The sequence below is a fragment of the Carcharodon carcharias genome, chromosome 18 (assembly GCF_017639515.1).
Source record: "Carcharodon carcharias isolate sCarCar2 chromosome 18, sCarCar2.pri, whole genome shotgun sequence".
NCBI lineage: Eukaryota > Metazoa > Chordata > Chondrichthyes > Lamniformes > Lamnidae > Carcharodon > Carcharodon carcharias.
In genome coordinates this window covers 101,398,639-101,411,234 of record NC_054484.1, presented here as the reverse complement: position 1 = coordinate 101,411,234, position 12,596 = coordinate 101,398,639, and the positions used below count along the sequence as shown (strand labels likewise).

The window sequence follows — 12,596 nt, the reverse complement described above, 5'->3', positions numbered from 1 at the left end:
TTGTCTTGAGTTGAGTGTTTTGGTGTTCGTATTGCACTACACCTGGATAACTATACTCAACATATTTCAAAGCATAATATTGGTCCTTTTGATCCGTTTCTAATCCGTGTATATTTATTTTGGATAAAAATGCATTGCACATCTAAAGTTCTTACCTCTTTGGATAGCCGTGTAAACAAGTCTCCTCCCCTGAGAAAATCCAATAGAAGGTAGAGCTTCCCTTCAGTCTGGAAAGCTTTAAAAAGATAGTTACTTTTTTATGGGCATGAGTTAAATGGAGTCAGCAGTGAAGGTTATTTTGGTAATAAACTAGAATAGGCTTAAAGTGCTTCATACAATTTTTACATTAGTTAATGATCTGTGTCGCCACTGGTTTTGTAAATGAATTGCACCTCAGCTTTGGTCTCAATTTAAGTTTCGCCACCAAAGATAGCAATTGTAAACCTTCAGAATAAACGTTCAGCTTAGAACATTTCAGCTCTGTAATTCTGCCTGATACCCTGTTTCTCATTTACCTTTTGCTTTATTATGTTAATTTGCCAGCACAGTTTTATCTTTCTACCTTCAATATTTTCTCAGATTAAGCATCACTGGTCATTCCAGCAAACATTCCCCACTGTTCAAGTACATTTTTTGCACCAATAATCCAGGTGAATTGTGAGACCCAGGAGTACTATCAGAATACTCTTGGAAGCTCAACATTCCTCTACACTCTGTTAAAATTTTCTGCTTGGTCCCTCCCTCCAAAAACCACTTGAAAACCAGCCACTTAGATCTTCCTTTAGTTGCTACCCCTAATCCTTCTCCTTTCCAGTTCTGGCAATTTTGTCTCAAACTCTTTGGGACATTTAAAGGTTTGTGTACATCAATTACTGGAATGAGTCACAGGACTTCATTATTCCCTTCTCTTCAAACAGTAGATTGAACATACACCATCAGAACAAGACTCAGGGTCTAAACCAAGGCTGTTGGTAAGTGAACAGTTTAAAACAGTCATATTTGTTCACTTCAATGAATTGCCAATTTGCAACTTAGCATTGACCAACTTCATCCCTAAACGTTTAAAAATAGAAGTTCACTCTTTAAAACTGTAAAACTAGCCTGGCTTTTCTACTAGACAGCAAAATCTTAAACACAATGCTTTTCTGCTAGATGCAAAGTCGGCCGTCAACTTGTCTGACTCCATTATAAATCACTCGATGCATTTACTCAACCCATCAGTGCTCTGAAGACTCGAAACGTCAATTCTGTCCTTCTCTCCACAGATACTGTTCGACCTGCTGAGTTTTTCCAGCACTTTCTGTTTTTGTTCCATCAGTGCAGATGTTTGTCATTAACATGTTTTGAGTTTTAAGATGCATCCATTTTGAATAAGATATGTACTCTGTCTGAAACAGTTAATCGATTCCTCACAAGCAACAAGTCCAGCTTGTGGGTATAGACATGTATGGATATGCTCCATTTCCAATTCTTTATAAAAAGGACCTGCATCTATAAAGCTCCTTTCACAATCTCAGCATGTCCCAAAGCACTTTACAGTTAATTGTCACTATTACAATATAGGAAATAAGGCAGCAAAGTGCCACCAACAATGACCTAAACTTTGTGACTAACAGCAAACAAATGGTGGCCACGGTTCATTACGCTAAAAACAGTTAAATAATGCATTTAATGTAGTAAAATTCCCCAAGGCACTTAGTGAAAGGGCTATGAATAAAAACATATTTCACACTTTTTGACATTAAGCCAGAAAGAAAAATCTGGGGAAATGATCAATAGAAAGGTTACAGGGGTAGGTTTTAAAGAGCATTTCAGAGGACAGCGCGCCACGAGAGATGGGGTGGTTTAGGAAGTGAATCCCAGAGTTTAGGACCTCAGCAGCCAATTGTGGAGTGATCAAAATCAGGGATGTATAAGGGGCCAGAATTAGAGGAGAACAAAGATCTTGAAGGGGTGTAGAGTTGAAGGAGGCTACTGAGATTAGGATGAGTGAGGATTATGGGAGCTTTGCAAAGAGGGATGAGGAGTTTAAAATGAAAGCATCGTCGGACAGTGAGTCAGTGGAAATCAGCAAGCATGGGGTGGCGGGTGAATGAGATTTGGAGCAAGATACAGGCAGCAGAGTTTTCGGTGAGCACACCAAAGATAGGAGGCCAGCCTGCAGAGCACTGGAATAGTCAAGTCTAAAGCTAACAAAGGCATGGATGAGGGTTTCAATAACAGGTGAATTAAGGCAGGGTCAGAGTTAACATTATGGAGGTGGGAACAGGCAGCCTTGGTATTGGTGCAGATATGTGGTTGTAAACTCAACTTGGGGTCAACACAACAAAGGAGCAAACAGTCATGCACAACTTAAGACACTTACCAGGCATGGAAACAGTGGAGAGGGAACAGCTTCAGTGTTCCCAATTTTTAGCTGAAGACAATTTCTGCTCATCTAATACTGCATGTCAGATAAGCAGTGTAACAAATCAGGGACAGTTCAAGAATGTAGTGGAGAGACAGGGCTAACTGTTATCTGCGTACACAGGGATCCTGATGTGTTTATAGATGATATCACCGATATAGTTGAGAAACACAAGGTGGCCAACCTCTTTGGGGAATGCTAGAGGTAACAGAGTAAGAGTGGGAAGAGAAGCCATTGTAGGTGATTCTCTAGTTACAAGTAGATAGCTAAGAATGGAACTAAACTAGGGCAGTTCCACCAAGCTATGTCCACCTGAGATGGGTCACAACATAATGTCTCATCTGAAGACAGCACTTCCAACAATGCAGCACTCCCTCAGTAATGTTGAATTTTGGGCTGAAGTCCCAGATTGGGACTTGAAATCACAATCCTCTGAATGAAAGGCAAGCGTGCTACCAACTGAGCCATGGCTAGCACTTCGGACTAATGGACTAGAAGTGTCAAACAATAGCAATAGAAACAGGAACCACCTCCATACATCCCAAAAGCTTTTGTTCTGAAAGGTGTCAGAACACAAATGGCTTCAACAACTAGGTGATTATAAGACAATAAGATGTAGGAGAAGTAGGCCATTCGGCCCATCAGGTCTGCTCTGCCATTCAATGAGATCACAGCTGACCTGATAATACTCAACTCCACTTTCCTGCCTTTTCCCCATAACACTTAATTCCCTTATTGATTAAAAATCTGTCTATCTCCACCTTAAATATACTTAACGACCCAGCTTCTACAGCCCTCTGTGGCAAAGAATTCCACAGATTAACTACCGTTAGAGAAGAAATTCCTCCTCATTATCAATAACAACTGACTCCCATCCATATCTACTAAGATTATTGCAATTTATATTTGATACCTTTACATAGGCTTGACTTTCTTTAGAAGAAAAACAAACTTACCATAGTGTAATTTGACAATGAATGGATGATTCACTTCAACTAATATGTCACGTTCCATTTTAGTCCGAACTCGGTCTCTTACTGTGATGAAAGGTAAAATAACAATGCAAATTTTATAAATGCGTTAGTGAGTCAAGTCGGTGGTAACATAAAATATACACATGTTGAAATACCATTGATGTCACTGAATATTTATTCGTTCAGTAAAATATGCTGACAGAATGCTGTGAATATAAACAAACATCAAAACAAGGAAAAGTTATAACACATATACTTGAGTATGAAGGAAATTAACCTATGAAAATGTTGATCAAGCTATATTCTTCCCATTTTCTCCACTAACATATACAAGTATTTGATTTACGTCGAACCATGTTTTACAGCAAAGTACACTGCTCGGTAACACTATTTCAACTAAGAGTTGAGACAGGACACCCATAAGATTAAAAACAGCAACAAATTTACCTCATGGAGCTCTTCCGGGCTCCATTGTTTAGAGAAGTTGTCCATTTGCAGGCAAAGTAATCAGGGCACTAACTGCTCAACCATAAGATAAACAAAAACCAAGGCTTTCACTGTCACTGTTAGATTAGATATAGGAACAGGAGTGTGCCATTGAGCCATTCGAGCCTGCTTCAACATTTAATTAGACTATGGTTTAATCTACATCTCAACTCCAATTCACCCACCTTTGCTCCATATCATTCAATAACCTTACCTAATAAAAATCTATTGCTCTTTAGGTCTTGAAAGCGTCAATTGTCGCCCCACACACAGCCCTTTTTTTGGGTGGTGGGGTGGGGAAGAGGGGTGGAGAAGAGACTAGAATTCCAAATTTCTGCTTCCTTGTGCACAAAAAATGCATTCCCGATTTCATTCCTCATTTTAATTTTTCAGTCTTAAAATCATAGCTCCTTGTTCTTTACTCACCACCAGTGCAAATAACTTCTGTTATCCACTCAAGCGAATCATTTTAACATTTTAAAGAACTTGATCACAGCACTCCTCAATCTTCTGCATGGTTAAAGTCATTGCTTCTTATTTTATGTAAAAACTGCAGATCATGTGAAGAGGAAGTATGAGAAAAGGAAAGGTCATGGAGCCTCCCATAGTGACTTTTCTATAATCTTTGAGCATAAACAGAAAGTTGAGCATTGCCTGGTGGTGCAGAGGTACTGAAATGGTCTTGAACTGCTGAGTGGCAAGAATGCTTGAAGTATTGCTGAAAAAAGACATTTTATTGAAGCTTTTCATCCACTTCCCAACCAATCTGCACTGTTTTCTCATACAAAATTAAGTTGTTGCTTCCCCTAACATTGGTATTCTTGCGACTGTCCTGATGAGTGCAAGACAAAAAGCTTTGACAAAATGCCTTTTTTCAGCAATACTCAAGTTCTGTACTACCAAACGACTAAATGCATAAAGTACTTGAACACTGACAGCTTAAAACCACCAGGCGATACACCCACACCTAATATTTGAGGTATTTATTTGGCATGATGGATCACGGTACTATATTTAAATTTCTCATGGGAACTTTTAACAATGCATAGCATAAATTCCTGAAGTTAATAAAAAATTTATTCACAAAAGAAAACTTGAGAGTGATACTATATCAGATTTCATAATCATACTAGGTCACAGAACTGCCGAGAGTTTGCATAACCCAATCCCAACCGACCAAACTATAGCATATACAATAATACCCACTGAGCAGATTTTCCCTCCTCTTCCTCGATATAGGTTCATAGATCATAAAACCCTACAGCACAGGAGGAAGCCATTTGGCCCATCATGCCCTTACTGACTTTTTGAAAGGGCGAAGCCTGTAACCCTATAAGTTCAAGTACCTTTTAAAATTATTTATGAGTTGCATCAGATTACAGATTAGAACATATCAGATCCCAACAACTTAGTGAAGCAATTCTCCCCGGCTCCCCTTTAAAGACTTAAAAGCATTGACAAAGGATAAGACCTCTGATTAATGACCTACTGCCAAAGGGAATAACTTTTCTCCACCTGCTCTATCAAAACCTTTCATCTGGAATTTTCTATCCTCTTATTAGGTCATCTTTTAACTTTCTCTGTTCCAAGAAGAACAGTTAACTTTTCCAACCTTTTATTGTAATTGAAGTCCTTGGCCCCTGGTAACAGCCCCATCATTTAACAAGTCTGTACAATTTCTAAGGCCTTTACATCTTTCATAAGTGTAAGGCCTAGAGTTGTCTGCAATTCTTCACCTGAGCCTAAACAATAAAGTTCTAGTACCAGCTTTTTGCTTTTATATTCCATTATTCTAGTTATAAATACATATGCTTTTTTAAAGCACCTTGTCAATTTGGGCTGCCACGTTTAAGGATTCAGGTTTTTGCACAAAGGCTCAGATCATCTACACTTACAAAATAATGCTATTAATAGTATTCTGCTGAATACATCACATATTGAACTCCATCTGCCAGGTTTTTGCCCATTTCACCACCCTGTATGCCATCCAAAAGTCTACAACTATCCTCAACAGTACTGACTACGTTGTCAAGTTTCACACCATCTACAGACTATAATGTTGCTCCCTACAACCCAAGTTTAAAAAAAAATTCAAGAATAATGGTCCCAAAACTAACTCTTGGGGAACACCAATGCAAATCGCCTCCCAGTCTGAAAATCATCCATCCACCATCATGCATCGTTTCCTGTTACTAAACCAATTATGTAACCATACTGCCATTTTCCCTTTAAGTCCATCTTACTAAGCCTCTACAGTCTGTGTTAAAAACCCTCCAAAAGTCCATATATGCCATTTAATCAACCTACCTCAATGACCTCAAAGAATTCAATCTGGTCAGTCAGATATGATTTGTCTTTAATCATGCTTGGTTAACCTATTCCTTTCCAAATGAAAGTTTATTTTGTACCTGAATGGTTTCTAATAATTTCCTCACTACCGACATTCTGTAGTTTCCCAGCTTAATCACTCTTCCCCTTTCTTGAATCATGCTACAACATGAGCAACCCTCCAGTACTACTCTTATATCCAGTGAGACCGGAAGGGGGCATATGATTAGGAAATTTGCAGATGAACAAAAATTGGCCATGTAATTGATAGTGAAGAGGATAGTTGTCTCCAGAATGATATCAATGGTTTGGTTGAGTGGACGGAGAAGTGTACAATGAAATTCAATCCAGAAAAGTGTGAGGTACTGCATCTGAGGAGGGCAAAGCAAGGGAATACTCAAAAAACGGGGAGATATTGAGACGGGTAGAGGAAGTGAGAGACTTGGAGTGCAAGTCCACAGGCCCCTGAAGATGGCCTTATAGGTGGATAAAGGTGGTAAATAAAGTATATAGAATGCTTTCCTTTATTGGATAAGTTATTGAATATAAAATCAGGGATGTAATGCTGGAACAAAAACTAAAAGTGTTGGGAAAAACTCAGCAGGTCTAACAGCATCCGTGGAGAGAAAAACATTGTTAACGTTGAGTCCATATGACTCAGAGTCATGTGGTCTCGAAACGTTAACTCTTGTTCTTCTCTCGACAGATGCTATTAGGCCCGCTGAGATTTTCCAGCATTTTCGGTTTTTGTTTCAGATTTCCAGCATCTACAGTATTTTGTTTTTATCCTTATATAATGCTGGAACTGTATAAAACGCTGGTTAGGCCACAGCTGGAATTTTGTGTACAGTTCTGGTCACACGTTACAGGAAGGACGTAATTGCTCTGGAGAAATTACAGAGGGGATTTACAACAATATTGCCAGGACTTGAAAATCGCAGCTATGGGGAAAGATTGGATAAGCGAAGGTTGTTTTCCTTAGAAAAGGCTGAGGAGTAACCCAACTGAGGTGTACAAAATTATGAGGGGTCTAGATAGGGTAGAAAGGAAAGAGCTGTTTTCGCTATCTGAGAGGTCAATTACCAGGAGGCATAGATTTTGTCTTTTCTTCCTTCTTCATTTCTTTGCTCATGTTCTCCATTGCCTCTCTATCGCCCCCCAACTCCCAGAACTCAAAAATGAAGAATATTGGAAAGAAAATGGAAAATCTACACTTAACACTCTAAAATAGCTGTAGCAAAGCACTGTTTCCAGAGGTTTTTAAAAATTCATTTACAGGATGTGGACGTCGCTGGCTGGGCCAGCATTTAATGCCTATCCCTAATCACCCTTGAGGTGGTGGTGATGAGCTGCCTTCTTGAACCGCTGCTGTCCATGTGGTATAGGTACATCAACAGTGCTGTTAGGGAGGGAGTTCCAGGGCTTTGACCCAGTGACTGTGAAGGAGCAGTGATATATTTCCAAGTCAGGATGGTGAGTAGCTTGGAGGGGCTTTTGGATCTTTTTAGTAGGAGGATTAGAGGGAACACGAGTAAAACTTTATCATTCAGAGTGTAGTGGAATTCACTGCCTGAATTGGTAGTTGAGGCTGAAACACTCAACTCATTTAAAAAGGTAACTGGATCTGCACCTTAAGTGCTGTAACCTGCAAGGCTACGGACCAGGTGTTGGAAAGTGGGATTAAAATGAGCTGCTAGTTAGGTTGGGGGGTGTACTTTAGCATTACTATTCTGTTATTTTCTTTTTGTTCTCTTTTTTGCCCAGTGCAGACACAATGGACTCAATAGCCTCTTTCTGCACCATAACTTTTCTATCGTTCTGTGGTACTTATTATGGTTCAGCCATTTCCTCCATCTCAACATGAAGATTTCCACTTACGTCCTTAATAGGCCCAACTTTTTCCCTAGCTAGTGTAACCTTACACTTTTTATGTTTATAAAATGTTTTAGGGTCCAATTTAGTGTTGCCTACTAATCTTTTCTCATAAGGTCTCCTCATCAATTCCCTCTTGCAGTTTCCAAAATCCTCCTGGTTACTAACAGAATCTTGCTCCTGAAGGTCGCCTTTTCTTGTTTTATTAACACTTTATTTTCCTTTGTCATTCATGTGCATTAGCTTTGGATGCTCTACCTTGTCCCTTCAAAGGAATACGCCTACTTTGTACATGAACTCTCTCTTCCCCAAATTCCTTCCATTAACCATTTATTTTTTACTATCTAAATCACATTTCCCCATCTACTTGTGCTAGGTTACTCTCTTTTACCACCTCCTTCCCCACTCTCTCTCGCAACAATTTTGTGTCTTTTTTTTTCTTCATTCCTTTGCTCATGTTCTCCATTGTCTTGCTCTCCCCGCTGCTCCCAAAACTCAGATGAAGGCAAAAAGCACAATAAAGATTTCTGGAATTAGTACTTTGTTACAGCCATTTTAGAATGTTAAGTGTAGATTTTCCATTTTCTTTCCAACATTCTTCACATCGCTATTGATGGGGCAGAGTACAGGCACCAGAAACCGGACGTATCATGTACAACTGGCACATCCTCTGCAGATAAAAAGCATTTTACTAAATGAAGTCTTGTAGAGGGAAAAGCTTCAGTGAGGGTAACTGTCATTTTATTTTCATACACGCTGTTGGCAATTTATCCTATGCAAGGACACATGCAGTAGCTATGGGTTCATGATGAGTTTGAAGCCTAGGCTGGTACCACCTCCAACTCAAAAGTAGACTAAAATAATTTGTACACTATCGATAAATTATACCTGGGATTTTAATCCATGTGACTTCCTCAGTTCATCCATTGGAATTAATTCACCTTTAATGGAATGCTCATGCATATCCATAAATCAGAATTGCAAATAACAGAAGTAGGCAAAAAAAATTGTTTATTCAAAGCACGGTGGAGGTCACATCAGAATATGGAATTAAAAGCATTGTCAAAGGAGTAATGCTATACAATAATGTCATTTACCATGAATACAAATTCAGGAAAAATCTGCATTAAAATAAATTAAGTACTTACCTTTTAATGTAGCCTTTTTAAGCACCTTCATAGCATATAGTTGCCCAACATCAGACCCATGGGTTTTCCTAACCAGAAACACCTAAATGTAGGGAGAAAAAAAAGCACATTTTATGCAACAATTTGCACTTCTTTACCACCTTTAATGTAAAAATGACATCCTATGGAGTTTCACAGAAGCCCGATCAAAAATCAACACTACGCCAAAGGAAGAGCTACCAGGAGGAGTAACTAAAGGCTTGGTCAAAAAGGTAGGCTTTAAATAAGAGGGCTTGGCAAGATGAAAAAGGTAGAAGTTTTGGGGGGGGGGCGAGAACTCCAGAGCTTGGGACGCTCCAATTTCTTTATGCAGTGCGGGAGATTTGTTTAAGCGGTCGGACCCTTTAAAATTTGTGGGGTACCGCATGGAGCAGTAATTCAAATGAATCAAATTGCATGCAGTCTACACAGGACTCATGGGCGATTGCGGAGCTTACACGGAACATTGCTTGGAACCTAGGCTGCTGAAGGCACAGCCACCAATGGTGGGAAAAGGCCCAATTACAAATGGAGTTACGGATATCTGTGATTCAATCAAGCTCAGGCATGAGAAGTAATGCTAAACTGTCACCCCCACCAATGCTTATCCCTGCACAAGTTAACAGTAAAACAGGATACATGATGCTTCGAGAACAATACATTAACCAAAGACACAATTGGTATAGGAATAATGCTGGTAAATAAAGAAATGGATTGTGGAGAATAATTCATGAGAGAAGTATATAAATCCCCAGAATCATAACAACTGCCTAGTAACTATTAAAACTACTTACATATGCCCAGCCAGCTTCACTGAAGGCCTTCTACCAGCCACCAAAAGAACACACAAGGACCTTTTGTACAGCTGTGTTTTGACTCACTTAAAGAGAGATCGCTAGTTTTCTAGCTTTGGCATTACCTAAAGCTTTCAGTGGAGTTCAAATTCATGACCCCCAAGCTTTGATAAAACTTTTCTAACCACAGTTTGAAGCTTCATCACTTCAGTCTCAGGATAAGGGGTTGGCCATTTAGGACTTAGATGAGGAGAGATATTCTTGCTCAGAGGAACGTGAACCTCTGGAATTCTCTAGCCCAGAGAGCTGTGGATGCTCAGTTGCTAAGGACATTGAAGACCGACATTGATAACACAGAGATGATTTGATAGAGGTGGTCAAAATCATGAAAGGTCTGGACAGAGTAGGTAAGGAGTTACTGTTCCCATCGATGGAAGGGTCAAGAACCAGAGCACACTGATTTAAGGTGAATGGTAAAAGGACAATAAGTGACATGAGGAAAAACTTGTTTAAGTAGCCAACAGCTAACGTCTGGAATGCTCTTTCTGGAAGTGTAATGGAGGCAAATTCAACTGTGGCTTTCAAAAGGGAATTTGATAATTATTGGAACAGTAAAATATGCAGGGCTATGTGAAAAGGCAGGTAAGTTGGACTAGCCGAGTTGCTGTTGCAGAGAGCTGACAAGGACGCAATGGGCCAAATGGCTCCTTCTGTGCTATACAAGACCATGGTAGGTTTCTGGGCACACAAAGGACAGATAAGTGGAGTTGAGGTAGGTTTCATTCACGATATTACTGGATGGTGGAGCAGGTTCGAAGGATATACGGCCTACTCCTGGTCATATCTCTTGTGTTCTTATATAATAGTCAGATTCCATTCTGTCCCTACAGTACTTGAAATAGCAATGCAGAGCTAAAATTTTCACATCCATGCTTAGTTTCCAGCTTTCTTTGCACATAAACGTGCAAGATAATGTGAATTACCAAGGTCTAAGGACTTATTTACTTCAGTACTGTGAAAATTGAATTGCTGAGCCCAAGTTCATGACCTTTGACTATGTACAAATCTTTATGTGGAGTAATTTTATTTCTAATTAGTCTTTCAACCTTCTGTATAAGTTCTGTTTGAACCAGTACAACAAATGACAAAAATCACCAGATGTTCATACATTTTGCTGAGGTAAGTGACAACCAAAGGGAACTTGTTTCCACCCACAGCAAGGAAAAATGACTTTTCGCCAGATTTGTCTAGTGATTAAATGTTGTTTTAGAGGTAAAAGCTCCTGCAATAACACAAACAACTTAAGACTATTTTGTGGCATGCATTTGAAAAAAAAAGAGTTGTTGCCCCACCATGCTCTGATACTTATAGAAGTACATTACACTTTGCAAAAAAATTGCCTGAAAATTCCTCTCACTTGATAACTGCAATGTCCTCAAAGATCCAAACAGTTAGGAACTCAAGTTAGTGCTGGATAAGTAAGTACAGTGATATGTTGCCTTGGTGTCTTGTGCAGTCATTCATCCTACGTCCAAGTCAATCTTTTTGCTCTAAGTAATTCACAATTTTCTACACTTCCCTCAATTTCTACAAGTGTCATCTTTCACTACAAACTGTTCATTTCACTAGAAACCTTTTATTGGAAGAACTTTTTGACTTAAACTGTTTTCTTAATTCAGGTTCGCAAATCTTGGAAACTCCAACTGTAAATGTTCCTTAACCCATTTCTTCATAACTTCAGTTTCTACATTTTCTTTCAAACGCTTGTGGCAAGGTAAACTCAGGTACCAGACTCTCGGAATGATTTAACATTCTAAGAAAAAAAGTTAATTTTTTTCTAATTTCTGCAATGTACTTTCATTCATGTCACCGTTTCCAGCCAGACTTTGCAATTTAAAATTGCTTCCTTCTCAAGATCAATCAGCCTATTTCTGCAAGAGCTCAGACTTTTTTTGAACAACTCAATTTTTCTGCCTATACCCATAACCTTTAATTTCCTTAGTGTCCAAAAATCTATTGATCTCTGTATTGAATATACTCCTCAACTGAGCATCCACAGCCCTCTAAGATGAGAATTCCAATGAATAAATAAATTTAGTAGTCTGGGCTATTTTGAAAAAAATTTAGATACACATAATATGAAGATTTCAGTAGCAGGTTGTACTTTGTGATAAAATTAGTCCAAAACACACTTGTAGCTTCAATGTCCTCAGTTGATGTGGGTAGTTAGAAATTCTAGTTAGGGCTGGATAAACAAGCACAGAAGATGCATAAGCCTCTTAATAAAAATTCTGCTTTTTTAATTTGCTTAATTTTTTAGCTACACAGTGCATCGCACTCATCTGTTTTGATTATTCGGACAGCTCATGTTTATATAACACCAAGATCGTAAAATATCCCAAGATGCTTCAGAGGAGCATTAAAAAAAATGGCAGAGCCACGTAAGCACAGGTTAGGACAGATGACCAAAAGCTTGATCAATTAGGTAAATTTCAAGGAGTGCCTTCATGGAGGAGAAAGAGGAGGAAGGACTGAGGGAGGGAATTCCAGAGTTTGGGCCCAAGCAAGT

The 12,596-nt window shown here is 39.0% G+C and overlaps 1 protein-coding gene across 6 annotated transcripts in view; it reads right to left on the bottom strand.

Annotated features, from left to right (window-relative positions):
- The window catches only part of LOC121290611 (ribosomal protein S6 kinase alpha-3), a 97,559-nt gene that overhangs the window by 41,351 nt on the left and 43,612 nt on the right, over positions 1-12,596 (bottom strand). For all 6 annotated transcript variants that reach the window (XM_041211277.1, XM_041211276.1, XM_041211278.1 and 3 more), the window contains 3 exons: positions 9,216-9,297; positions 3,364-3,444; positions 156-235 (listed from right to left, as the gene is read on the bottom strand). In XM_041211277.1, the coding sequence (XP_041067211.1) occupies positions 156-235; positions 3,364-3,444; positions 9,216-9,297 (243 nt within the window). The remainder of the gene's footprint in view (positions 1-155; positions 236-3,363; positions 3,445-9,215; positions 9,298-12,596) is intronic.